The sequence below is a fragment of the Paralichthys olivaceus genome, chromosome 20 (assembly GCF_024713975.1).
Source record: "Paralichthys olivaceus isolate ysfri-2021 chromosome 20, ASM2471397v2, whole genome shotgun sequence".
In the NCBI taxonomy this organism is placed as follows: domain Eukaryota; kingdom Metazoa; phylum Chordata; class Actinopteri; order Pleuronectiformes; family Paralichthyidae; genus Paralichthys; species Paralichthys olivaceus.
In genome coordinates, this window is record NC_091112.1 from 15,290,012 (window position 1) to 15,315,532 (window position 25,521).

Here is a 25,521-nt window from a genome sequence, read left to right on the forward strand (position 1 = left end):
TCTGTCTGCCTCCGTCTGGTCCTGACAGCCATCCAACCACCTCAGGCCCCTATGGAGCTGTAATCCTACTGCTGGAGCTGTTTAGCATATTCTGTTTATTAGTAGTCTGTTTTCACATCCGCCTGCCTTCTGCTCAATTGCTCCCTTGTATCAGAGTTTATCTCTTCCAGGGTGTTACTCATAGTCTATCCTGAAACACAAAGTGTCACAAAAGACACCTCTGCAGAAAACAAGCGCAAAATATATCATGTTTTATCATTTCATGTTTTATGTATTTACACTTTTCAAGTGCATTTCATTTTGAAATTGTTCCTGTTACATCTCCGAACTTTTGGTATGCCCAATTTCCCCAGGGTATTGCTCCACCCTCTACTCATGCACACTTAGTTCTTTTAAATTACATGAGGGGATTTTTTTTTTTATTGAATTAAATGAAATTCAATGAAATTTAAGATGACTAAACCATTTATTCTGTATTCAAGATTATACAGCCACTCTATCACTTGTATATTAAGACAAACTTCAGAGCTTAAAACCTCTTTTATTGTAGCGATAAGTCAATCAAAACAAAATCCCAAATGGCAATCTTCTGAGAGTACTAGGAAAAAGTCTTGATGGTGCTCAAAGAACAAAGTTAAAGCTTCGTCCTGTGGGCACAATCCAGTTGTAGAGCTAATTTGAAATGGTACAAAGTGGTTGACTGAACATTGGACCAACCGATTTGGCTATTTCTAGAGTTGTGCTACTAACATGGCTTAAAAACAATTGGGTAAGTTGTACACAAGGCTGTGTTTGTCACTTGAGTCAAACACAAGTCTTGTGACTTGACTTGGTCTCTGTCAGATGTTGGAGATGAGGTCCCAGACTCTGTCAGTTATTTTTGTACCAGGCCATGATCATTTGTCAAAATATATTGAAATATTCATTAATACAGTTACATTATTTAATTTAGTGCAAGGGTAGGCACATGTGTACACAGCCTATGTAAGAATTCACATACCATCAGTAACAGTGTTATCTACAGATGCCCTGAATTGTGCTTTTTGCTATCACAGATTTTTCATCAAATTCAACCTTGATGACTCGGACTTGCAGATAATGTGGACTTGACTCAAACTCAGACTTGGACAGAAGGGGCCTCAACTAAGTTAAGGAACACCACTACAAGACTGTGTTCAGCAAAAGAACGAGTGACATTTGGACGATGACTTGCTGACTGGAGAAGGTGTTGACATCCACATGCTACATCGGATACACAAATCACGTGTAGGTGAAGAGTTTAACCAGGTTCAGGGGCTCGGACTGCTCATGTGACAACTGCCTATTACATTCAATGGGGTGAACGGCCGAGCTGGATGTACTGCTGCTGGGGACTGAATGCAAACTGAGGTGCCACTACCCAGAGGATCAGTGATAGAAGTGCAGCTTAACAGTAGCATATGAATGTGTATGTGAATGGGCGAATGTAGCTTGTTTACTGCAAAGAGCTTTGAGTAGTCCATAATACTAGAAAGATGTTCTATAAATACACATCAGGTTTGGTATTCAGTTGTACTGTTTGAGTTACATTTGAAACTGGATCTTCAAGTTCAAGTCACACTGTTTCCTTTTTATTTAATTGTTCCTTTTGGTGTCCTTCCACGTTGGCACAGGCTCTGTGAAGTGCTGGAACTGTCAGATGATGTAATGCTTTTGTCACAGTAACAATGACACATTACAAACTGAGCATTTCAATTCAAGCTCAGTCCCTGGATCTCAAGATCACAAGTGAAAAGTACCATGTCTGGGCCAAGTCTAAGGAGATACGATAGCACATAATTACACATACACAAATCAACCCTCTTGTGCAGAGTCAGTATTACCTTATTCAACGGTTTTTGGTTCTGCACAAACCAGACTGTACTCTCTTCCACGTAAGCCGTTTAGAAAGTATGATCCAAGCCTCAGGCCTGAGCGTTCTCAGAACATGTCCCTATCTCTTCAAGCAGACTACAGTACAACACCTGCCACCATGACTCAGAAATCCTCTGTCATGATAAACATAACGGCACAGTGCTTAACAATGTCTTCTCTATGTGCCACAATGTCTGAATACACGCTGCGAGGCCTGAGACTAGATGTAGGTGGAGTGATACAGTCTCTTGTGTCCCACAGCGTCGGTAAACACTCGTGCTCTTTGAAACTGTCTGCACTCACAGATTCTCTTCTTCTTGCAAGACACCAGTTTTTACAGGGTGCTATGAGGTGCGAGAAGTATAGGGGGAAGGTATTTTTTCTTGCGGCTGATAAGAAGGATGTCTGATTTGTTCGAGGAAGGTGGGAGAAGTAATTTAGTTTTATTTTCTCAACCATGATTGATATTTTATTTCAGCTTTCAGAATAAAAAAAGACTTAAAAGGTAAATGATACCTTGGGTCATAAATAGATCTGCAGGTTTTTTACATGGTTGAATGATTAATCATTTGCTATTTGAAATACCTTTCCTACAACCCATTGGGTTATTAAAATAGACTTTTTTGTATATAACTAACAGTCTAATCACAAAATATAAAGTATGCCCACGCATAATATAATTAAAGATCAATATGACACATTTTGCTCAGTTCACTCGTCCCACGGCTGTAATGTAAAAGGTGTTTACTCAGCATCTCTCCATTAATAGTCACCAGACCAGTTTTATCAGCATTGTCTTAAATTTTAAATCTCCTAATTCTTATACAGTTGATGAATATGTGAAAATCACTATTAAGTTAATATATTATGGTTGCAGCACAATCTGTTAAATTATTTGTGCTTTGCCTGTTTCAAACAGACAAAAGATAATTATTTATCCATAACGCAATGAATTGAACCAATTCAACAATGTTATATTGTTTTAAGATAATTATGTGACTGTTTACCTTTGAACTAATATCTAAGTTAAAATTAACAACTTCTGCTTCAGGCTGAAAAAAACACACAGAGTTATTATTTAAATAAATCTGTTATCAATATACTGATACCTGAGGTGAATCCACATATCAGTATGATAACATATTTATCTTTTATTCATTGTTAGTTATTGAAAGGAGCCAACCATTAAAGAGCTGCAGTCATATGTTTACAAATGTTTGTGTGCCACGATTTGTCAGTTCCATCAGTCCACAGTTTATCTACTGATGGAACTTTAATGGGGGCACATACCCTGTTTATCCTGCCACGAGCCCTGGGGCAAACATGTCCTGTACTATGCCCCCCACCCCCCTACACTGCCAGACATCGGTTAATCCTCTGCTAACTGTCCCCTATGTTGGTTTGTAGAGTGTAATGTACATCTGGTCACTGAAATCCCCACCTATCAGATACCGTGGGCTAAACAAACAAACTGTTGATACACAACAGGCACAAACACGCACGCACACGCACGGAGCCGCTGTCCAGCCCTCGCTGTGCTGAAACAGGACATGCACACTTTCCAAACAGCGTTTAATTGTCGGAGTCATTTACAAGACTGAAGCTGGAGCAGCATTTGGCTGCAGCTCATCTCTGACTGGCTGCAGTCGCTGGAGCGTGATCTGGCAGAAGATGCGTTTATAGTCCAGGATAAGTATCAGATGTCCAATACAAACTGCCTCTACAACCATTTAATACATCGATAAAAGACAGACATGCCAATCCTCCTCTGGGGAAACACATTTCCTCAACAACTTCTGAGTTCATATTGACAGAAATAGAAGAAGTAACTTTGATTCCAGGGTAAATAAAGATGATAGTATTTGTGCGTGCTGCGTTAAATAGATAACAATATCAGCAATAAAGAGGTGGTTGTAGCCTACCTGTCCTCCACCTCTGATCCAATTCACCCGAACTTTTACGCACAAACATCCCAGGTTGCACTCCCTCGTCTTCTGTCTCCACTTCTAACGCTGACACATGACTCTGGACAAAAGTTCAGTTTCACTTCTCAGACTTTTCTCCTCTCTGTTTTTAATCTCCACACAAACGCTTTTTTCCCACAAGCTCTCTCTCTATCTTGTTCTCTTTTAATCGACCCTTGGATGCTGCACAGACGCGCGCAAATGGCTGCAATCAATGAAAGAAAGTTGGGCTGCGTGCCATGACAGCGGTGTTTGTGTTATTTCTGTGTGTGCGCGCCTCACGCCTTCTGTGTCCCGCCTTCAACTTCGAAAAATCACCCCTGCGCTTCTATAGAGCTCCTGCAGGGACCTATGGTGCGTGTGGGGTGTTGAAAAGTGCGTCTATGTTGACTTAATTGCAATTTTATCTCAACTTGCTGTCGATTTAATATTCTATATTATTCCTGTATCATTCCCACAAGGGCTTTCAGTGCATCAGCCCAGCACTGAGCAGTGATCCTTTCTCTCTTTATGGCCATGTTTATCTTACATGTTGTCACTGTTATATTCCTGGGGACTTAGGTGTGTCACTTAGTGACAGTGCATATTAAACCCCTGGTGGAAATACACACACTAATGCAGTTCTATCGGGTCGTGTATCATTGTCTGAAGCATGTATATATTTTTAACTGTACTCATGCAGACAGATGAGTAACATTCACAAGAGGCACAGTGGAATACAAAAAAACCCATTAAAGGTCCAGTATGTAAAAAAAATAGCAGGGTTTATTTATTGGTAGAAATGAAATATAATATTAATGATTATATGTTTTCATTTGTGAATCACCTGAACATACGTCTTTATGATATTAGAATGAGCCCTACATGTCTACAGATGTTGCAGGTCCCCCTCAAAGATGTCTTCCATCACCTGCATGTTTCTACAGTAGCACAGAAGGGACAAATCAAACACTGGCTCTATAGACTGCACGTTTTGTTATGTTTCTTGCAGCCACTGTCATATTCAGGAAGGAATTGTGAGGGCTTGCGTCCAGTGTTCAACTTTACAACTAAATATAACCAAATACTACACACTAGACCTTTAATAAAAATAAAAAAAATAAAAATGAAATTGACTCAATGACTTTGAAATTTTTTATTTTATTATTATCAAATATTAGGGTTTAACTTAATCCCAACTGTGGAGACATTGGTATGGTTGTCTTTATATTAGAAATTAATATTCATATATTTATGTTTCTTTCGATCTTTTTGTCTTTTGTGTGTATTTTGATCTATGTTGTGTTTTATTTTATCTGGACCGGGGGACTGAAAAATAAAAGTCACCATGATCATCAACAGGATTCAGTGTCATTAAGTGAAACATGTGGACCACAGTGGACCCCAGCTTAAATTACTCTGTGACAGTTTGCTCCAGTGGTTCCTCATCCCCGGGGGTCAAGCCCCCTCTGAAAGGTCACGATATAAATCTGGATGATCATGAGATGATTAATGAAGCAGAAGGAGAAAAAAAAAAAAAAAAGTCCTGCAACACAAGTGTGTATTCTTTGTTTATTAACTTATTTCCAATAATACGTTTTTGATCAAACGTTGGATATTTTTTCCTCTGGATATTTACTTAAATAAAAATTATGTTAAAAGCTTGGATGGGGAAATGTAACAAGGGGCACCAACTAGACTTTTTTGTGACAGGCCAAAAAGGATCATATGTTTTTGATAATGTAAACTAATCTACTAAAAGCTTAAAAAGTGGTTACTGAAACGTATGCCAGTGTTTTAGTCATCACGTGGCTCCTGAGAGAGCCAGTGTGTTCACCTTCTGGTCTGTTAACGTCTGAATGCTGCTGCTACATAGTTTGTGTTATTTATTCTTTATTCGCAAGTTTTATTTATATGAATTGGCCACACTGTGAAAAAGAATTAGCCTCCTGGGATCAATAAAGTTGTCTGAATCTGAATAATTGTCATCTGAAAGCTGTCAGATGAATGTATTCTAGTAACGCATATTTATGTCTCAAATGTATAGTGGAGTCATAGACAGTAGAACTAGTGTACAAGCCAGCTGTCTAAACGCATGTGTGCTTACACTCATGTCTTAAAGTGGGTCAGTGTGTGAGCGTGTGCACCCATATCTGCTTATCCTCAAATATCCATCTGACTCTGCATGGGGACAAAACAGGGACACCTTAAACACACCTCACGCACTACTGCAGGCTTATTGCAGACATGTGGGTGCCAGCGTCTCGTCGTCGGCATGGGTGTGTGTAATGACCATGCCTTATCTTTCTCATTACCCGACCTGACATGTCAGAGGAAAGCTGGAGACGACACTGCTCTCCTGACAGAGAGAGAGAGAGAGAGAGAGATGGAAATAATTACCAATGTCTCTTGTGGAATAGGGCGTAAATTGATACACACTAAATACTGTACCTAAGGGGTCTCTCTCTTTTTCTGTCTCTCCCTACCTCCCTCCCTTTCTCATCAGATGTACGAGACAAATGAATGCATCCAGAAGGAATTAATTGGATTTGGGAACAGTCTCCTGCTCGATCCACCAGGACAGACAAACACCTCCCTCTGCACCCTTGCCTCCCTCCCTCACTCCCTCCCTTTGGCAACCCCCCCCCCCCCCCCCCCCCCACATCCAGACACACTCCCCCTCCTCCTCCTTTATTCCAGTCATGCCTTGCAGAAACGTCTGACACCCCTGCACCCCTCAAACCCCACCCTGACGGATCAGTCTGTGTCCTCTCTCTCTCTCTCACACTCACACACACACACACACACACACACACACACACACACAGTGGCACACCGCTCCCCAGTGGATTGCGCCCTCTCTCTTGGATACAGTGTTTCCATGGCAGCCACGTTTTCTGCACGTGTACAATCAGATGGAGTAAGAGAGGGAGAAAGAGACCACTCCTATCGATTCACAGTCTGCAGCTGCACTACGGCAAACACATGCACACACACGCACACATTCATATTTACATGCACAAACAGAGTGTAACATCACAACGCGAGATAGGAGTTTTTGAATATGGCTCAGTTGTGGAATGTGATAATGAAGGTTTACCTTATGTTGAGCATGCTTTCTCCTTTGAAAAGGCGGCTTCAATATGTGGGACTGCTCTTGTTATCTCTTCACTGAACACACAACTGTTGGCTAACCAATAGATGGTAAGTTTTTGCCCAGATGATTAAAAAACCACGAGAGGGAAAACACTTTGTACTTTTCAGTTCCAGCTGATTTTATTTCCTTCTCGGAAGAAAAGAAAAACAAATAAAAAAAACAAAACAAAAACGACAATCTGTACAGAGGTCTGAGAGGCAGTGATTGACCCAAACATTGGCTGGTTTTGAGCAATAAACATCAAATGATATTGGCATGATTGGACAAAACATGATCATACACAGCATATTGCACGAATGAAAAAAGAAAAAGGACGATACAAAAGGTGTCTTGAAGTTAAAAAAAACCCAAAACAAAACAAAAATCCTGGACCACAATCATCTTCAACATATAAGGATGTCAAAAGATGGCTGTCCTAGTGCCTGTCGTTGATCATCATCATACATAAAACACACAATCTTTGCTTATAGTACAGTCAGTTTACATAAATATCTTCATGTTATTATTCTTTTAAAAATCTTAAACACAACAGCTATAGCTACATATACCTGAATCTGAAATACAAATGCTATTTGCCATGCCATAATATAGGAAAACAATTAGCCTGCTATACTTAGCCAACAGGTACAGAAAGGTTAAATACTATTTTTTTTGTTGATGCAATTTGCGCAATAACAGATGAAGCACTTCATACATCTCCCTCCCTCCAAAGTCTAGGCAAAGTGGAATGAGTGTGAAATTCCATCCAGTGGTTCAAATAAAACTTATCTTGATAAAAAGCACACAGAGGTATTAGCTCTATCCAAAACAGTGACTCTCTGGGATCTTTCACTCATATACTTTAGGTCTATGTGTACTGGAAACACCGTCACCACTCAGGCTGGGAGCCTCAGTGGTGCTTTGTTTACTTGGCTGGTGAAACTAGAGTCACTGTGCCATTAAGAAGCATGTGGGTAAATACTGTAAACACTGTGTGAGGTCAGATTGTGCCAAACAAACCCCCCCTCTGCACGTCTAAACATCAATGTAGATCCAAACAACAATGTTGTAGGCTACCCACTCGCCAGGAAAACCCCCTTTCTATAGATTTTGTACAAAAATACAAGTAGAAAATCATGACACACTCAAATCTCCTTAAAAGTGAGAGAAGTCAGACATTTTTAAATAAGACACACTTCTAGCCCTTCCGCGCAGGATACAGACAGGTGTATGTGCACAAACACAAATGAGACCTGTACGAGAACAATACTTCTATGTATAAAAAAGTTTGGCCGGTATAAATACATCAATATAAAAAACGTCATCTGACACATTGGAACTACAAAGTTGAAGCACTAGGCAGAAAGGATGCGCGTCGGGGAACATTGGTCCTGAATTGTGCACTGAGTGTTTAAAAAGGTTCAGAAAAGGTTTTCTGAAGTTTGGAGTCAGTCTTTGTTTTAAGTCCTGCCGTTGAAAGAGAAGCTGGTGATAGTGAACTGTGTCCTATGGTCACACAAATTGCGTAATTACGCAGCAATGAACATTTTTACGCATTGAACCACAACAAAATCCTCCTTATCTCGGAGGGCATGCGTGCTGATATTGAAACTATTTCGAGTTTGGAAAAAAACTGCACCTGAATAGCAACTTGATGGTCAATGTGAATTGGCTATATCTTAAACAAAACCCAACATGACGATCTCTCCGGTGAGTGTCCCTTTACCCGACCCTAAATAACATTAAGTTTCAGAGTTCAGTCTCAGTCCTCATCCTCTGCGGATTGGGTTGAACATTTGAGCTGAAGTTCGTGTGTTTCACTGCTCTCTGCTTACATTCACTCCTCCTCTGTGTCCAAATGCAAACTAAGCATTTCCCCCGTTTGCGCGTTCCCGTCAAGCTCACCGCGCGCTATCCAAGTCTGTGAGCGGCGCGTTCCTGCGGGTTTCAACGCGCACACAGGCCACCTTTTCTTTCCTGTCTTCACTCTCCCTTATTCAGTGAAAGAATGGCGGAAATATTCTGGTCTGGACTCACACGCCCGTCTGGGGAGCTGAACAGTTCAAAACGTGGGGGGACGTCCCGGTTCCTCTCCACCGTGGTCCTCTCAGTAGGTGAACACCAGGTTGGAGATGGTGGACTCCAGCCAGTCTCCTGAGATCATCTCGCTGACCTCCGGCGTGCAGTAGTCGGGGAAGTCGAAGTGAGAGCCCGCCCCGCACTCCCCGAAGCTCCAGTCCAAGTCCCGGTCCAGCTCTGCGTCGGAGAAGCCCATCCCGCCCAGGGACATGCTCTCAAAGCCGGGGCTCGGGTTCAGCTCGAGCCGCTCGTCTTCGAACTCTTCATCCGATGATGAGGATGACACGGATGAGGAAGAGTGAGAGGCTGACGGTGTCGGAGAGGAGGCGCGGGAGTACCTGAGGCGCGCGGTGTGTGATGACTCGCTGGCCGCCGGACTCTGCTCCTCGTACAGGCTGAGCGGGTCGCTGGACTCCGCCGACCTGCTCAGGGTGGGACTGGCCGGGACTCCCACAGAGGGAGGCCCGCTCTCCAGACTGCCTGACCCGCCGAACATGTGGCCGCGCCTCGCCTCTCCTGCGCGCTTCTCCGGGATCTGCCTGGCCCCAGACACTGACCTGGATTTGAAGAGCGCCTGGTGGTCACCGGGAGACGCATAGTCCTGCCCCGCAGCGCTCTTCACGCTCCCCTGCCTGTGCGTCCTGCTCACTCCTTTGGACGCGGGGCTGCTTCTTTTTACGCCGGCTTTGGCGCTGCGCTCCCCGCTCTTCTCCCCGCGGTCCGCCTGCTTACTTGCTCCGCTCCCCGACTTGACCTTCTTCCTGGGCCGGTACTTGTAGTCTGGGTAGTCGGCCATGTGTTTGAGCCTGAGCCGCTCCGCCTCGCGGATGAACGGGATCTTGTCTGTGTCTTTCAGCAGCTTCCAGCGCTTCCCCAGCCTCTTGGAGATCTCTGCGTTGTGCATGTCCGGCGACTGCTCCATAATCTTCCTCCTCTCGATCTGTGACCAGACCATGAACGCGTTCATGGGTCTCTTGATGTGGCCAGTCGGAGTTTTGCACCACGCCAGGTCGCTGCGCACCCCGGATGTGGGAGACTCGGGGGTCGGAGACGCATCCATCTCCAAGTCCATCTCTCCCGTGTCCGTGGAGTCCCCGCCGGGGGAGTGAGCGTGGGCGCTCTCTGTCTGGCTCATGTGCTGCACCATCCTCTCCTCCAGGTGTCTGGAAACACTCAGTGCAGGGCTTTCACAAAGTTCAAGTGCGCAAAAAATATATGTATTCCTCACTTGGTCTGATTTCAGGCGCTTTAGAGACAGATGGATACAAGTCTAAAAAAAAAAGTTCACCTAAGTCTCTCCTCTGTCTCTCTTCAGTTCAGCTCGTGGTGGAGACACGGGATCTCTCCACTGTCACAGAGACAAAACAGAAATAAATCCCGGATCTATTCAACAGCAACTTTCAACTGCCTGTGCGGCTGAAAACTCGCCCTGCAAGAGTGCAAACGCGCCGCTGTGTCGAACAGCAGTGCAAGTCCCTTAAGTGAACCAGGCTGTCTGCAGCGCAGCTTGTCTGTGCGGTTGAGGAACCATGTGGTTGAATGGAGCAGCTGCGCTTTCTCATAGTCTCCCTGTTTCCTGAGCGCTCTGTAATATTACTGTAAACACAACAACGAGAACCTCGCTGTTATATACCCTCATCGCGAGATATAAAAGCCAATCAGCGTCTGTCTCCATCCTGATTTTTCAGCCGAGCCACTCCCCCTGGCCTCCCATTGGCCGAATAAAAAAACGGGTAATAATAATAATAATAATGTGCAACGAGGATCAGTGTGTCTGACCTCATTCCTGTCAGACTCCACTGGAAGAAAGACGAACTTGGTGTGTGTGTGTGTGTGTGTATTTTTACATATATAAGTAAGTGTTGAGCATGTATTAATGGAACACAGTGTCCTTTTCCCCTGCTGCATGGGGAAGTTTACAAGGATATACTTAGAGATTCATTAGTTTCATGAGGATGCAGCTAAATTTAGATTGTGTGTCACAGGGGGGGGGGACAGGGAAATGCTGAGAAAACACAAAAGCAGCCACAACATGTTGTGTTAGTCAGCCTGCGGCACGGTGAGCAGGGTTGTAGCGAAGGGTTAAACCCACCCAAACATCACTCAACCAACCTGTCATTTACAAATCATTACAGCGGCCCCTCGCAACATTACATCACAACAGCCACTATAAACACATGCAAGTGAGGCGATGATGTTTGCACTCTACGTCAGTGCATTATGGTGAACCAGCACGCTCAAAAGCAATAATTAGGAATATTATGAAAGTATTATATCCGGGCCACACACACACACACAAAAGACAGTCACTCTCACTACATCGGCTTCCTGCTCTTGCTATGCACAGATTCCTCCTCCTCCACAGCCCCCGTCATGTTAACATGCCTGTGTCATGTAGGATCACATTACAGCCTGTGTCGCTAGATGTCAGGCTAGAGCCAAAGGCAGCTGAGGAGCTGTACATTGTGTATACATATGCATGTGCTTGTGTGTTAACATGTACAGAAGATTTATCTCCATCCTCTGCTGCTGCGAGGCGCCATCACTGAATCATCCAGGTGATGTCATGAGGGTTTTTCGCACCACCTTCACGACACGCGGGCGGTGATAAATAAAGACCGGGTGAGTGGTTTTCCAAGGAGAAAGATCTGATTAGATCCTCGTGCGCTCTAACATAACATCATCTATGCAGTCATAATGTGTATTCTTAATTTATGACAAAGATCATGTCAAGCTGGAAAAAAAACAAACCTCATGAACTCTTTAAAATTTCCCAACTCAACCTCTTTGCCCGCTGTGTGCTTACATAAACCAAACACATAAATAATAATCAGCTCTTTCATCAGTCTATATCTTTAGCTGCCTCAATTACAAGCATGCACCTGCCACTGGATTAGTTTGCTATCTTGCCCTACCTACTTCCCCGAGCTTAACACACACACACACACACACACACAATGGCATGAGTGCTGGGTTGTTTAAACAGGTGTAGCAGATATACCTGTAATCTTATCTGATGTGTGAGAGGCAGCTGTCAGGTAGCTTTCCCCTTCGTCACTGGCAGATGCACAGCTCTGGCAGCGGCGGGGACTCTGAGCCCCAACGCACTGGCCCCAGCGCTCTGTCATCTTCAGAGCTGCCGGAGTCATGTGTTTACCCCAAATACACCTGCACTTTGTCTCAGCATTGTTGACGCCTAAAGGGATAGTGTCATTATGAGAGAGTGCTGTGGGAGGCTGGGGCTCTAACACAGACTTCTTTAATGTGTCTGCGGCGCAGACTGGAGCTAGGCTGGTGTGGGGTTCTCAGTGACGATGTTGATGTTGGAGGATTTTCATGATTCGACATGCAGAAATAGATTTTTGACAAAGTTGTATCATAGTGGATGAGAAACCTTTGAAATGGCATTTTGCTATCCATGGAACACTAAAACACTCCATTAAGAGCCGTAGCGGGGAAGTGATTTTAAAGGCTTTATAAAATAACATTAAAACCAAATTAACTGCAGCAAAGTAGAATTCTCTCCATTACTCCAGAGATGACTGACACGCTCTTTAATATGCGATTTTTAATAAAACATAAACATTAACCCGATATGTCAGGCTAACCCTAGAGCAAACTGCAGGCTAAATGAGCGTACAGCATGTGGCCGCGACTGTAAGTGTGCCTCTTTACAGGGAGCCGAGTTTATTATAAGAGAGAGCCTGTGTGTCGTAATAGCGAGAGGGAAATTAAGAATCCAATCGCAAAAAGCAAAGAGATGGAAATGGGAGTGAGCTGTAGAGAAAAAAAAAACAGTGAGCGTGAGTGTGCGTCTCTGTGTGAAGTCACACAGAGGTACTCATTACCATGTACTTGCCTTTTTCAACTGCCTAGGAATGACGTGCCCCTTTGACCTGCATGCTCGTCATCTGGGGTAAAACACAATGAGGCCTTTGTGTGTGTGTGCGTGTACATGCGTGCATGCGTGTTCAGCTCTAACTGAATTGGAGTTTTTCCAGGGACTGAAAGTTTTAAAATTGGTGGGAAGTCCCACCCATCCACGCTGCAGTTTAACAGAAAATAAACTGAAAACTAAGCACTGATTTGCATACACACACACACACACACACACACACACACACACACACACACACACTCTCTCTCTCTCTCTCTCTCTCTCTCTCTCTCTCTCTCTCTCTCTCTCTGCCTTCTGTGTGACTCATCCACAGTGAGTTTGTCCTCTCTGGGTTTTGTGTGGACGTGGTAGACAGTGTAGGCGGCCCATCTCACAATGTCACCCACCGAGTGCTGTCGGCCCCTGCACAACAACACCAACCAGGCCAGTTATTTTTAAGCTGCAGTAGAACACGCGGTGCCTAATGCTTCCTTGTGTCATTACATCTTCCCCAACTCTGACAATCAGTACTAAAAACAGAAAAACTATAAAAGATAAGAAGACAGATTCAATTTATTCCTTCCTTCTTTAGTCATATTTTGAAGAGGCCAAGAAGAAATAATAACAGGAAACACCTGGCAATATAATGCAGTCTAATAGAACAAGCCTAAAAAGAGAAACGTAAGTTCACCTCCTGATTTTTGAGGCCTTATGTATCACTACATTGTTCAGGTGTACATGTTATTTTGCATGTGTCAGATATAATCTCTCTCAATCAACAAAACTCTTCCTCCTCTTCTCTTTACATTTGGTCTTCAAGCTTTAGCTGCGTGACGTAGAGACAAATAATAACTTTTCTTTCCTTCCTTCCTTGACCTTAGTCTTTCCTTCTTTCTATCGCATAATAAAACCCAGTGAACGCACAGAAACAGAGGAAACGTGCCGGAGGAAGAGCAAGTACCACCTGAATGCAAAGATGAAACAAGACCACGTCCTTGACAGTAAAACACGAATAAAGCGGAGCTGAAAATAAGAGTAGAAGAAAACAGAGGAGGGAGCAAAGTAAGTTGATGAGAAAAGAGTGAAGCAGTCTGGAAGTCCTCACTTTTCCTCTATCGCCACTATAATCCAGAGAATTCAGTCTCGGTGGGAAAAAAAACGATGGGAGTCGGATGAAGGGAAAAACATGTATGAAATTCTGAATGAGTGCAAGACGGAGGTGTGGTCAGGCCGGCAACACCACGCCCCAGGAACTCCCAACATCCCTCGCTCTGGAGAGTGGGGAGGCAGGTCAGATGATTGCTGTGTCATGGCGATGCAGATGAAACTCACACGAAGACACACTCAACAGACACGAATGCACAAATGTGCACAAACTCACAGCGAGACAGACAGAGCCAGCTAACTACCAACGTACCGCTGCAGGACCCAGACGTGCTGCAGAGTCAAACTGAGAGCGCAGACACACACTCTCTCGCACAGACCCACTTACACCAAACTCGCTCACAAACGTACATACACTCGCTCACACACACACACACACACACACTCAGCCACTCTCACAGCTGCACTCTACTACACTCTGATGCAACGATCGTTTTTTTGGGGGCATTGTCTAAAAGCCAGAGGAGTGGTAAGGAGCACAGAATGAGAGCAGAGGAGGAGAGGGGGAGGAAAGGAAAGGAAAGGAGAGCAGAATCAGGAGATAGAGAAGTCTTCAACAGAGCTTTTAGCTCTTTTGCAAAAGTCGTCATCCTTGCGCTCGTCGGCTTACATCAAAATGGTATTCGACGTACGACGGACGGAGAACGAGGACGCTTTCATTATTCGGCATTTTTCGGATGTGGACATCTTTCAGACCTGGATCCATACTGAGCGGCATCGGAGTGGATATACTGCAAAAAGGAGAAAGAAGAGAACAAAGAGTTTTTCTCTTTCTGGTTTTTGGAAGGGAAGTCGCATCTGACTTTGGAGTTTGCTGGGTCGCGATGCTGAGACACCGATGGCTGCAGACATGGACGAATCAAGTCTGGGAGAGAGACATAAAGCATCATGAAGAAGTTAGGCAGCGAGTGGAGAAAAAGGCAGGCAGAGTATGAGGAGTGTGTGAAGGAAGGGGGGGGGATGCGGAGGCTACGCTGCATGAAATTTCCCCCCAAAAAATATCTCTGTAGCACTGCGAATCACCAAGGAGAGACAAACGGCTGCAACGGTTCTACTGTATCTCTCCTCGATCTCCTGCATTTTTACCCTTCACTGTGTCTCTTCCTGCAAACAGCACATGTACATCTTCGTATTAGACCTACATGCAAACAACGTATGCTGACTAAGCTTTCAATAGCACATGGTCACCCTATATCACCCCGCACCCCCCATCCCTCCCCTTCCCACCCCACCGCCATCTTCATCCTCCTCCTACTCCTCTACTGCATGCGCATCCTCTTCCAGTCAGATCAGGTCAGGCAGGCTGGCTCTGTCCTCACGTAGCCCAGGGAGCGGTGTCCTCAGCTCGGGCACAGAGGCAGCCGCTGCAGGGGTCGATGTGGACCAGGCGTGGAGCTCATGACGCTCGCTCTACAGCGCCAGACAGGCTCCAGACGCACTGACCTACATCAGCCTCAGTCACACGGGGAGAGAGTCGGAGAGAGAGAGGCAGAGGAGGAGAGAGAGAGAGAGGGAGAGAGAAAGATTCAGGGATGTTGGGTGGGGGTGGAGGGTGCAGAGGAGGAGAGAGAGGGAAATCGAGAGAGGATGGCGAGAATCACTGAGATGACTGAGAAGCAGGCGAAAGGATGGAGAGGTTTGCAAAATAGGAATATTTATCATGAGGGAGTGCAAGACAGTGGCACGATATGAAGAGGAGGGGTTTGGGGGAAGAGAGAAAGGAGGAGAGTAATTTCAAAAACTTGCTGCATCTAATTCACTAACTCACACACCCTTCACACTAATGCTTTAAAAAAATCCCTATTTGTCCTCATGGCTTCGCTAATCTCTATCCTCGCTTCACTTTTCCCCTTTTGCCTCATCCCACTCCCTCGCTCATCCTCTCCCTCGCTTTCTCTGTCAGTTCTGCTTGATTTTCATCACGTACCACCCGAAACGTCTCTCACTGTGGGAGGATTAGTCCGTCTCTGGCTGCCCGCCTATCTGTCTGCTCTGCAGAGGGAGAGGAGGAGGCAGAGGAGGAGCAGGTGTGTGTGTGTGTGCATGCATGCGTGTGTGTGTTTGTGAAGGGGGGGGGGGGGGGGGGGGGGGGGGTTGGCATCACTTGCTTGGTTGTGGCTGTATCTGCTCGACTCAGCTTGTTGAGCACCAGACGATCTGCACTGCGGCAGAAGTAGAACATTTTGTACCGTGTGGCAGATGTGGACTAAGCAGTTACATAAATTTATATACAAGTGTCTGTGTGTGTGTGTGTATGTATGTGTGCGCGTCTGTCTCCACGCATCTCCTTCCATGCTTAGATTGACTGTGTCCGCGGTGTGTGTCTGACCGGCTGTATGTGATCATTACTCTACAGTGCCGGCATCGACACTAAACACGGATCAATGCCAATAGTAAAGCAGATAGATCAGGCTAACGTTAGCGTGGCTCCCCTGGGACCACATGTGGCAGTGGAAGTCAGTCTCTGAGGCAACATTCCTCAGTCACACTAACAATGTCTTTATCCTGAGGTGAACGTCAATAGGCCCGAGGGAGCTCGAAAAAAAGGCATGTATATTAGAAGGTACAGTAAGATCCAACCGGGTCAATGTATCCTAAGGTCAACGAATCACAAAGGGATTTGAAAATTGAAGATGGTCCAGCGTTTAAAGGGTTCGTTTAGTTTTCTTTTCTAAAGCCCACCTGATTTATCAGGAGCTGTCAGTCCTCACAGTTCATCTGTGAAGGACTAACCCCCCTGTTATGTCTGGGAACCACTGAGAAGAGCTAAGATTGGAGAGATCTGTGGCAATCAAACAAGACATTGATGGTAAAAAAAAATCTGTCAGCCACTGTTCTGAAAGACAATTTATCACAGCAATAGACTGATTCAGTGCAAACTGGTTAAATAAAAGGCTTTTAGTTGCCGTAATCCGTCCTAAAAATATATTTCCTTGAGAGGAGAAACTGAAATGCAAAAACAAGTTGTAGTTTTATGGGGAGATAAAGGGTGAGGTTGCCAGGCAACAAGCACAGACTTTAGGCATCCGTTGCACCCAGTAAAAATAGTTACAGCATGTAACTGCCTGTCAAGACAAGTCAAGTTTATTTATATAGAACATTTGATACAACAGGTGTTGACTCAATGTGCTTCAAGATAAAAAGCGAAAAATAGACAGAAATCACACACGACAAAAAATATCAGAAGGTATTACACAAAAAAGAGAATAGGCCAGGGAATTATTATTATTAAAACAAAGAGTAAATGATAACGATGAAAGGAATGTCATTAACAACATTGTCAACCTAATTAAAAGCTTGTGAGAAAATGTGTTTTTAATGTTGTTGCATTTAGAGCTAGTGAAGAACAGGACTGACTGTTCAAACCTTTTGGTTTTAGTTTATACTAAATACTACTATATACTATAATGAGCTGGAGTTTTTTTTTTAAACTGCTCAGTCCATCAAAACATACATTACAGTAATCTGGTCTACTAGGAATACATGAACCAGTTTTTCAGAGCCTGACTAAGACAGGAAAGCATCTCACTGTTTCTGATGTGATTACAGCCCGTCTTGTTCGATGTGTTTCTGGAAGGTAAGATCAGCATCCAAAATCACATCCACGTTTTTGGCACATTCACACGGTCTTATCGACAGGAGAGTTAACAAAGAGTGAATGTGGTGCCTCAAAGCCTTGGGAACTACTAAAAACATGATTCATCCTCACTTCAGTGTGAAAAAAAATATTTTGGCTATCCAATATTTGATATCAGCAATGTACTGCGTGAAGTAACTAGATCAATGTTGTTGGAAGAAACAGATGTGTTTGACTGTGTGCCATCAGCATAAGTGTAATATGACATAGTGTATTGCTGAATCGTGGATACGAGGAGGATCATTTACAAGATAAACAATAGTGGACCAAGAAATAACCCTTGAGGGACTCCCTGTGGAAAGTATTCAAGGTCTAAACAGTGTTCAAGGCTCTGAAGAAGAATTACATGGTCAACTGTATTAAAGGCAGCATTATGCTCAAGAAGTATCAGAATAGAAACTTTGTGGTTGTCTGAGCTACTTTGAGATCCCAATCTGCTTTGTAATAACTGTGGTAGCAGATTTGATGACCACAGTTAGGTACATATAAGTGGAGTAGGTTTGAAATGATAAAAAGAAATAGCTACAAGTAACACACTTCTTGTTAGACGACATTCAGTAGGAAAATGAAAAAATAGGTGGTTAGCTTCAATCAGCTAATGGCTAAAATAAATTTACTTGTGATCTGAACTGAGGAGTGCTATTTTTACAGAGTTTACAGGATAAGTGGAATTATTAACTGTAGCAGAGGCAGGCCAAGAATGTTTTTTGGAGACTGGGTGAGGGAGTCAGAGCCCACAGTGGCAGGACCCACACTGACAGGGCTGAATGTAATAATCGGAGACACGGAAGTCTGGATCCACTCTTGCCATGGTGCATGTCAGAGGGAGTTAAAAGCTAAGAAGCAGGATAAAATTAGCAGTCCACTGCTTTGTTCCCTCTATATGAGGGTGCACAACATCTGCCCTGTAAAGACTCAAATTAGTCCAGAAGTCATCAAAGTTTGAGATGAAGTCATATCCTGGAGCAAAAGAGTTGTTTCTTTTAACCAGTGGTGGAGAAAGATTTTTTGGAAAGGGCCCAGACAACGTTTTCATAGTCTCAAATGTGTAGCACAAGAACTCAAGGACTTTTGAGCCATGACGTCACCCTCTTACATGAGATAAAACAGTATCGACAGTGGGATGCAGGTCACTGAGAGATGTAATGAGTTCAATTAAACTGACCACCTTGCCACTGGAGTGACAACAGGCGATAGCACTCGGAAGAGTTCAAAACTAAACCTGTCATTTCTGTTTGTGTACAGGTTACATTAAAAAGATGTGTTACTTGTGCACTTTAATGGTGTTGAAAGAAGGATTTTAGATTTTAGATAGTCAAGGTAGTTTCCCTACGGTTCCAGCTTTTATATTAAGCTACCATAATCTCCTCCTGGCTCTAATACACAGACACAAGAGTGGTATCAATCATCTCATCCAAATCCTGGAACAATATTGATTTATTTGAACGGACTCTCCAGTTACCTGTCAGGCTGATTTGCTTGCACAAGTAAACACATGTAAAAGTACACCTTGGTTGCACTGTTGAACAATCACAAACTGTCTGCTAACCTTTGAGGAATAGAGAGAACCAGTAGTCCAGAGTAGAGGACGCTACCGTATCTGTTTTGTCGCATCTTTTCATTTTATATGGTCCTGCTCTGCGGAATGTGAAGCAATGCCAATAGAGTGAGCATTTCAGGTCACTCTTGACCTTGTATACAGCAGCTGTTTTGTCTCAATGAGGTGTCTGGCTCAGTGTTTAAGGCAACGTGGACAAGTGTTCCCAGAAGCGCTCAGAATAATTGAAAGTTTAAACATCTGCAGTTTCACGACAACAAAGCAGAAAGCTTTTGTGAGTGAGTATGTGATTATTGAGTTGAGATTGTTTTGTTAAATGCACAGAGAAGCTCCCTCTCATCGTTCCCTCATTTAGCTCTGAATGAAACCAGCTACAGCAGATTACAAAAACATGGAAGTCACCATAACTCCTTTTTCACTAGTCAAAAATCCCAGACACTAACATCTGCCTTTTTTTCTGCAATAGGAATGGATACAATCTGCATTTACTCCCGGATCAAATGACTCAGGATTTAATCCGCTCCGGCTCAATTTGGCAGTGACAGAAACATGACACCCACGTGAACCCGCTAATGTGGCAAATCAGCAAGTTGAGAGTCAGCCTCAGTTTTCGGATGCTTGCGACAACGAACGTGATTCACCAGGAAAAATAAAACAGAAAAGCAAACTCCTCTACAATGGGATAGGAGAGAATCAACTTTTTTTCCCTGGTTCACCTACACTCACCTGGGTCTACCTGCTAATTTTGGTGTAAAGCTGTATTTGTTTGCACCACCAATTTTGTGAGAACGCATGAATTAATTTTGCTGTGGCACCCTGAATACCACCACCATTTAAAACACCAAGGGAATTGAAGAGGATCTTGGGAGCTGATGAAATCTGGGAGTCCACTTTTCAGAAAAATGTGATTCTTTAAAATGAATGACTTTTGAAAGTAACTGCAGCACCCTAACCTCAGTCCACTTAAAACCAAACAATGTGGAAATTTCTCTCTGCGTGGCTTGAAAAGCTCTCGATTCATGCCACATGAAATGTAAACCATCCACTTAAAACACAAAAATGAACACAGCTTTGAAAACAGTCAGTCCGTGCAATGATTTATGTGAACGTTTCTATACTGGACGGTGAGGAGTGTGTTCCTCATTTCTTATGGCACACACTCTGCTGCCTGATTATGGAGGAAACTCTGAACCACTGCAGCTAAGTTTCAAAGTCAGTCCAGATAGAGACAGATAGAGATGTCACTGTCTAAAGCTCTTTCCCATTACTGCTGGAGAGAGGAGTTATCAGGTCCAGATGCAAAGAAAAGTGGGTCACCACACTCAACATGTGCCAGACCCTATACTTCCCCATATGTACAGGGACCCACTGCTTACACTAGTGCACATATGTATACTTGCCAAGTCGGACCGTTTTCTTCCCCATCTCCCAAAATAGCACAGTGCGGACTCAGTGTGAGTGTGTATGTGTGTCTGTCTGGTTCCATCTGGCATATATCTCACTGCTGCACATACATCCCTGTTTGAATGCATGGTTCTCCTGCAGTAAATCTCACCATTTTATCATAACTACAGGGTGTGTTTCACAGTGGCTTTCAAGTTTAGCTTCTTTTTTTCCTGCAGTGTTTTGTCTTAATGTCCTTCTCAAATGACATCCAAACTAGTAGCTGCCTTAAACCCCCAGACCCTCTCATGCTGTGCCTCTGCCATCACAAACAAAAGCCATCTGACAGCAGCGGTGGAGTGCGGCTTGACCCACAGATCATTTTAATGGGGAGTTTACAGGCGAACAAGCATTTTTTTTTTCAATGAGAGTTTAGAGTTTCTGTGTTCCAGAGGTCACGAGGAATCTGCTGGGATGGGGGCCAAGCTCGATTTCAGGGGTATTCAGTATGTGAATCTCTAGAAAAGTGTTTGTTGGGAAGTTTGAGACAATTTTTGGAGGTTTTATTTGGATATGGAGCCGCAATATATCATCAGAATGAACCCAAACAACCTCAGGCAGAGCACTATTTATAAGCATAGATGTATGTAGTTCTCCGTCAAAGCTCATGGATGTTTCCAAGTATTTCCCAGATTGACCTCTTCTCCAGAAACAAAACTCCTGCGCTGCTGCTCAGTCGAAATCCATGACACACATTCTGTCGTCCTCAGCCTTTTTTCTTTGCTGAACACTTTACAAGTAGTGACAAATTGTGTTGCTGTGAGCACTGTGGAACAACAGCAATATCTAGATGAACCTAGAGCATGTAAACACTTGGGAGCAGACAAACACACACCACTGGGCCGGCTGGGGTGGGTAATATGATTGGACTGGACAGCGAGTGTCAACCCATGGGGCAAATCAGCTGTGTTATGATGCGTAATCGGTCAACTGTCTGGGGAAGTGTGTGTGTGTGTGTGTGTGTGTTTCTATGTGTGTGCATGTCACACTGCCACACACACGGGTTATTCCCTAGCAATGCCCAGGGTGCATTGCATTGATTAGTGTCTGGGTGTTGGTAAAATCTTGAGCTGGCGATGCAGCAGCGTTACTGCAATGACAGGGGAACCTTTAGAGAGGCAGCCTGATTATTGAGGAATCTGCAACAGGCTTTATATATAAATCTACCTTATATTACAACATAGTGCAAAGAGAGAAAGATGTTAGTCATAATTTGATTATCTTCTCTGTTGGTCAAAACATTGTACTGCTGCTGAGATCTGTTAAAAGTGGCTCAATGAGTTGAAACTGGAAAAGAGAAAAGTAAAACATTTAGTTATGTTGACCTGTGTGTGTCAGAAACTGTGCTCACAATGCTGGATTATTCTGAAAACAACTCTACCTTAAAGCTCCTGGGAAATTTAGTTGTAATTGTGAGTACACTAGTTGTAGTTGCTTAAATAGACAGTTTATGAAAATAGATGTAGAATCTAGGTCTGGTACGTGAAACTAATGTGTGACTGCCTGAAACCCATATTCTCTTAAATGATCAACAGGGAGCAACTCCACTCATTACAGAAAGAAGGCGATTACTATAGAAGTCTGCGAAAATGACCCTACTTATTACTACAGAGTGACCCATTCAAGAAATTTAAATAATAATTCTTCTTTTAGCATGTTGTCCAAGCACATACTATATATTTTCAGTATTAATAATTATCAAAAAACATATTGCTGAATTCTTTAAGGACCAAAATGGAACCTAATGAGACCGATCCCACGTGGCAGAATCAACCATTTTTATATATGCACTAAAAAGCTTGTTAAAAAGGAGATTCCTGTGCTGCTTTGGGGCTTATTTTTAGAAAGTTCTCCTCTAAACCACTGAAGAGAGGTCGATGTTTTTGCTCATTAATTTGACCACAGCAGTGCTGCAAATGTGAGGCTCTGAAATCAAACAGTTTATGGAGCTTTTTTCCTATCTTAATTCAAGAGCGTGGTCTTTCAGTTTGAGAGCATGACTTGTTGAATTTATGTTCAGATTGAGTATTACTTTTCATCAAAACCCTGCCCTTGCACTCAAATAGCTCCTGTTTGCACTTAAATTTCCCTTCTCCGCATACAGGCTGCTTTCTGTGTGCTCGTCAATCGTCTGCTCTCAGATTTCTCCTCTGCTCTTGGATTTGTTTGTGCAACAACCCTGTAGAAGTTCCCAGAATGCCAGGTGCATTGTTGACCACTGGTCAACCAATGAAATGAATGAAAGGATTCCTGACTCATTGCGGGCGTGTTCGCTTTACTTCAGAGCATCCCGTGCCGGCGGTTACTCTTTAACCGGGTTCATCCACTCCTGCCCTTCACAGCTTTATTATATGGACTTCCCCTGTCTGGTGTAGCAAAATAAATAAAACTATTTTAAAAAAAAGAGGCCGGTGTAGCTATTAGTAAAATAAAAAGTATGTGCACTGGTATATACAATAACTGTCCTTTTCTTCAAAAAGTCATATAGAAAGCAAGGGGGCTATTTGAGTGCAAGGGCAGGGTTTTGAGAAAAAGCAATACACAATCTGAACATAAACTCAACAAGTCATGCTCTCAAACTGAAAGACCACGCTCTTAAATAAAGATAGGAAAAAACTCCATAACAGTTGCCAGTGAGAGCAAAGCGGCAGGGAGTGAGGTCTGTTTGTTACACAACACTGAGTCAACGGTGTGGAGCTGTATGTACAGTAATAGCAGACTGATGGTACACAGACAGAACAGGTGGACTGAGTGGTTTATACCGAGGATGATTTACATATATGAGTGCGAGTAAGGAGAAGCAGCCACACGGCGCGCATTGGACCAGACTGACCGGACACATGTATTAATACCATAACGAGGCAAGGGCCTTGAGGGATTCCACAAATAGAAAATTTCAAGAGAAGAGGAGGAGGAGACAGGAAGAGAAAAGATCAGACGAGGGAAAGAAAATGGGTTGTCTGTTAGTCACCCACGTGCGTGTGTGTTTTCATTGCTTCTGAACAGCACAACTCCATAAAACACCGTTTTTTGGGGTTTTTTGCCTCCGTACTTTTCACTTACTGGATGTTTCTTCATATCATTCTCTTCTCCCCGGGCTCTTTGTTGCTTTTATAGCACAAGCGGTCTTATCTAACCAGGTCTCCTGAGAAAACCAGGGACACAGAGAGAGAGAGAGAGAGAGAGAAAGAGACACAAAGAGAGGCTGCAGACTGCAGAGAGGAAGAACTGGAAGTCAATTCATATCAAGTGCACTGCTCCACACGGCAAAAACATCCATCCAAGAGTCATGAAGTTGAGTATGAGTCCTTATATACTCTTTCCTTCTTAGAAAAAGCAACAGTCTTGACAACTGAGCTTCAATGAAACAGAGATCCTTTTCTTCTTATTCTCTGCACATTGGTCCTGGTTGTATAAAACTGCTTTTATAACAAGTGGAAACAAGTTCATAGAGGAAATGAGCCAATGAAGTCAGACATTTAAACTGGGGGGAATTCTAGGATGTGGCTATTTTTAGGCTTTAAAGAGTGCATTGGCGTGTTTGTGCAGAATTCTGGAAAGTGACCAGTCAGCTGTGAGGTGACTCTCCACCTGACGATCACAGCAGTGGCTCATTAGAAACAAAGCTGCTTATGCAAATTGGCTCAGTCACACACAGGTGAGAATGGAGCCCTGTGGCATGGACTGTTGATTCGGGTCACATCCACACTGATACGCTTTAATTTAGCAAGGAAAAAAACAATCTCTGTCCTAACAGGCTCTTTATCAGAAGTAATGCCCATACTAACACAACATTGTATGACTGTTTACATAAACAGGAAGCAGATTGTCTGATGGCAGTTGGTTGTTTGGTTACAGAAAATATGAGAAACAGCAATAGGGGAAGTAAAACCAGGGATTTCTGGTGGAATTGTTAATCAGAGTAAAGCTGTTTTTAAACATGCACTGAACTCCGTTGCTTCCGACTTCCTCTAGAATTTCTCCTAGCAGTCCCTTGGTTAAAACTCTCATTGACGTCCAAGTGAGCTATTGAGATAGCACAGCAAGAAATAATCTGGAGGATTCACCACTAGTGAGTGGGCAAAACGTTTCTAACACTCTACTGACGAAAAAGAGGAGCCAAACACGTAGAGGACACAGACGAGGGTGTCAACTTGGAAAGACAACAAGATTCGAGAGCTTTTGGTGATACAGGCCAGCGCTGGTGTTGCTGTGCTGTTAACAAAAACATGTGATCTCCACAGCAGAATTAATGTTATGTCCTACTTCCTGCATGCTGTGTCACCCCTCGCCTGAACGCATCAGAGATTTCTGACCCAGACTATCTTGTGCTGCGACAAAGTCCGGTCCCAATTGTGAAAACAATTTCCGGAGCTCATGTTTGAAAATGGCTTAGGTGATAGCAAAACTTTGCATTCACTGCTGGTGGTCAAGTTGAGGCCAATAAGAACCAGTAAGGAAGCAAATGTGGGCGACTCTGTAATTGCACCCTGAAATGTTCTCAAAATGGGGTTGACAGTGTTTCCAAAAGGCTCAGTTTTAGGGTCTCAGAAACTCTTGAGCAGTGTGGATGTCAGGCATAAATGTGTCAACGTAGTAGTGTGGGTGTAGCATCAGACTAAAGTTAACTTTTCTGGACATTGACAAACTTTTGGCTAATCTTTACGTTTCTAAAAAGCGAAACAAAGAACCAGAAATACACAAAAAATCTGTTCTTGATTTAGTTCTTTAATTTCTGGAACAATTTGGTCAAAAGCTACACAGAAATTAGAGGGTGACAATGAAAATCAT

At 43.5% G+C, this 25,521-nt stretch overlaps 2 protein-coding genes across 6 annotated transcripts in view; both read right to left on the reverse strand.

Annotated features, from left to right (window-relative positions):
• The window catches only part of nrsn1l (neurensin 1-like), a 152,699-nt gene that overhangs the window by 102,690 nt on the left and 24,488 nt on the right, over positions 1 to 25,521 (reverse strand). For 2 of the 5 annotated variants that reach the window (XM_069516808.1, XM_069516806.1), the window contains exon 1: positions 3,816 to 4,080. The exons of 2 other annotated variants lie outside the window; for them this stretch is intronic. The gene's annotated coding sequence lies outside the window, so the exon portion shown is untranslated. Of the gene's footprint in view, positions 1 to 3,815; positions 4,124 to 25,521 lie in introns of those variants that run through there. One more of the 5 variants, XM_069516807.1, reaches the window with a different exon arrangement.
• sox4a (SRY-box transcription factor 4a) lies at positions 7,094 to 13,158 on the reverse strand. Its single transcript, XM_020090691.2, has one exon. The coding sequence runs from the start codon at positions 10,196 to 10,198 to the stop codon at positions 9,080 to 9,082; it is 1,119 nt and encodes a 372-aa protein (XP_019946250.1). The 5' UTR covers positions 10,199 to 13,158; the 3' UTR covers positions 7,094 to 9,079.

Coding starts and splice junctions, on each gene's coding strand:
- sox4a (XM_020090691.2), bottom strand. CDS start 10,198: ATGGTGCAGCACATGAGCCAGACAGAGAGCGCCCACGCTCACTCCCCC.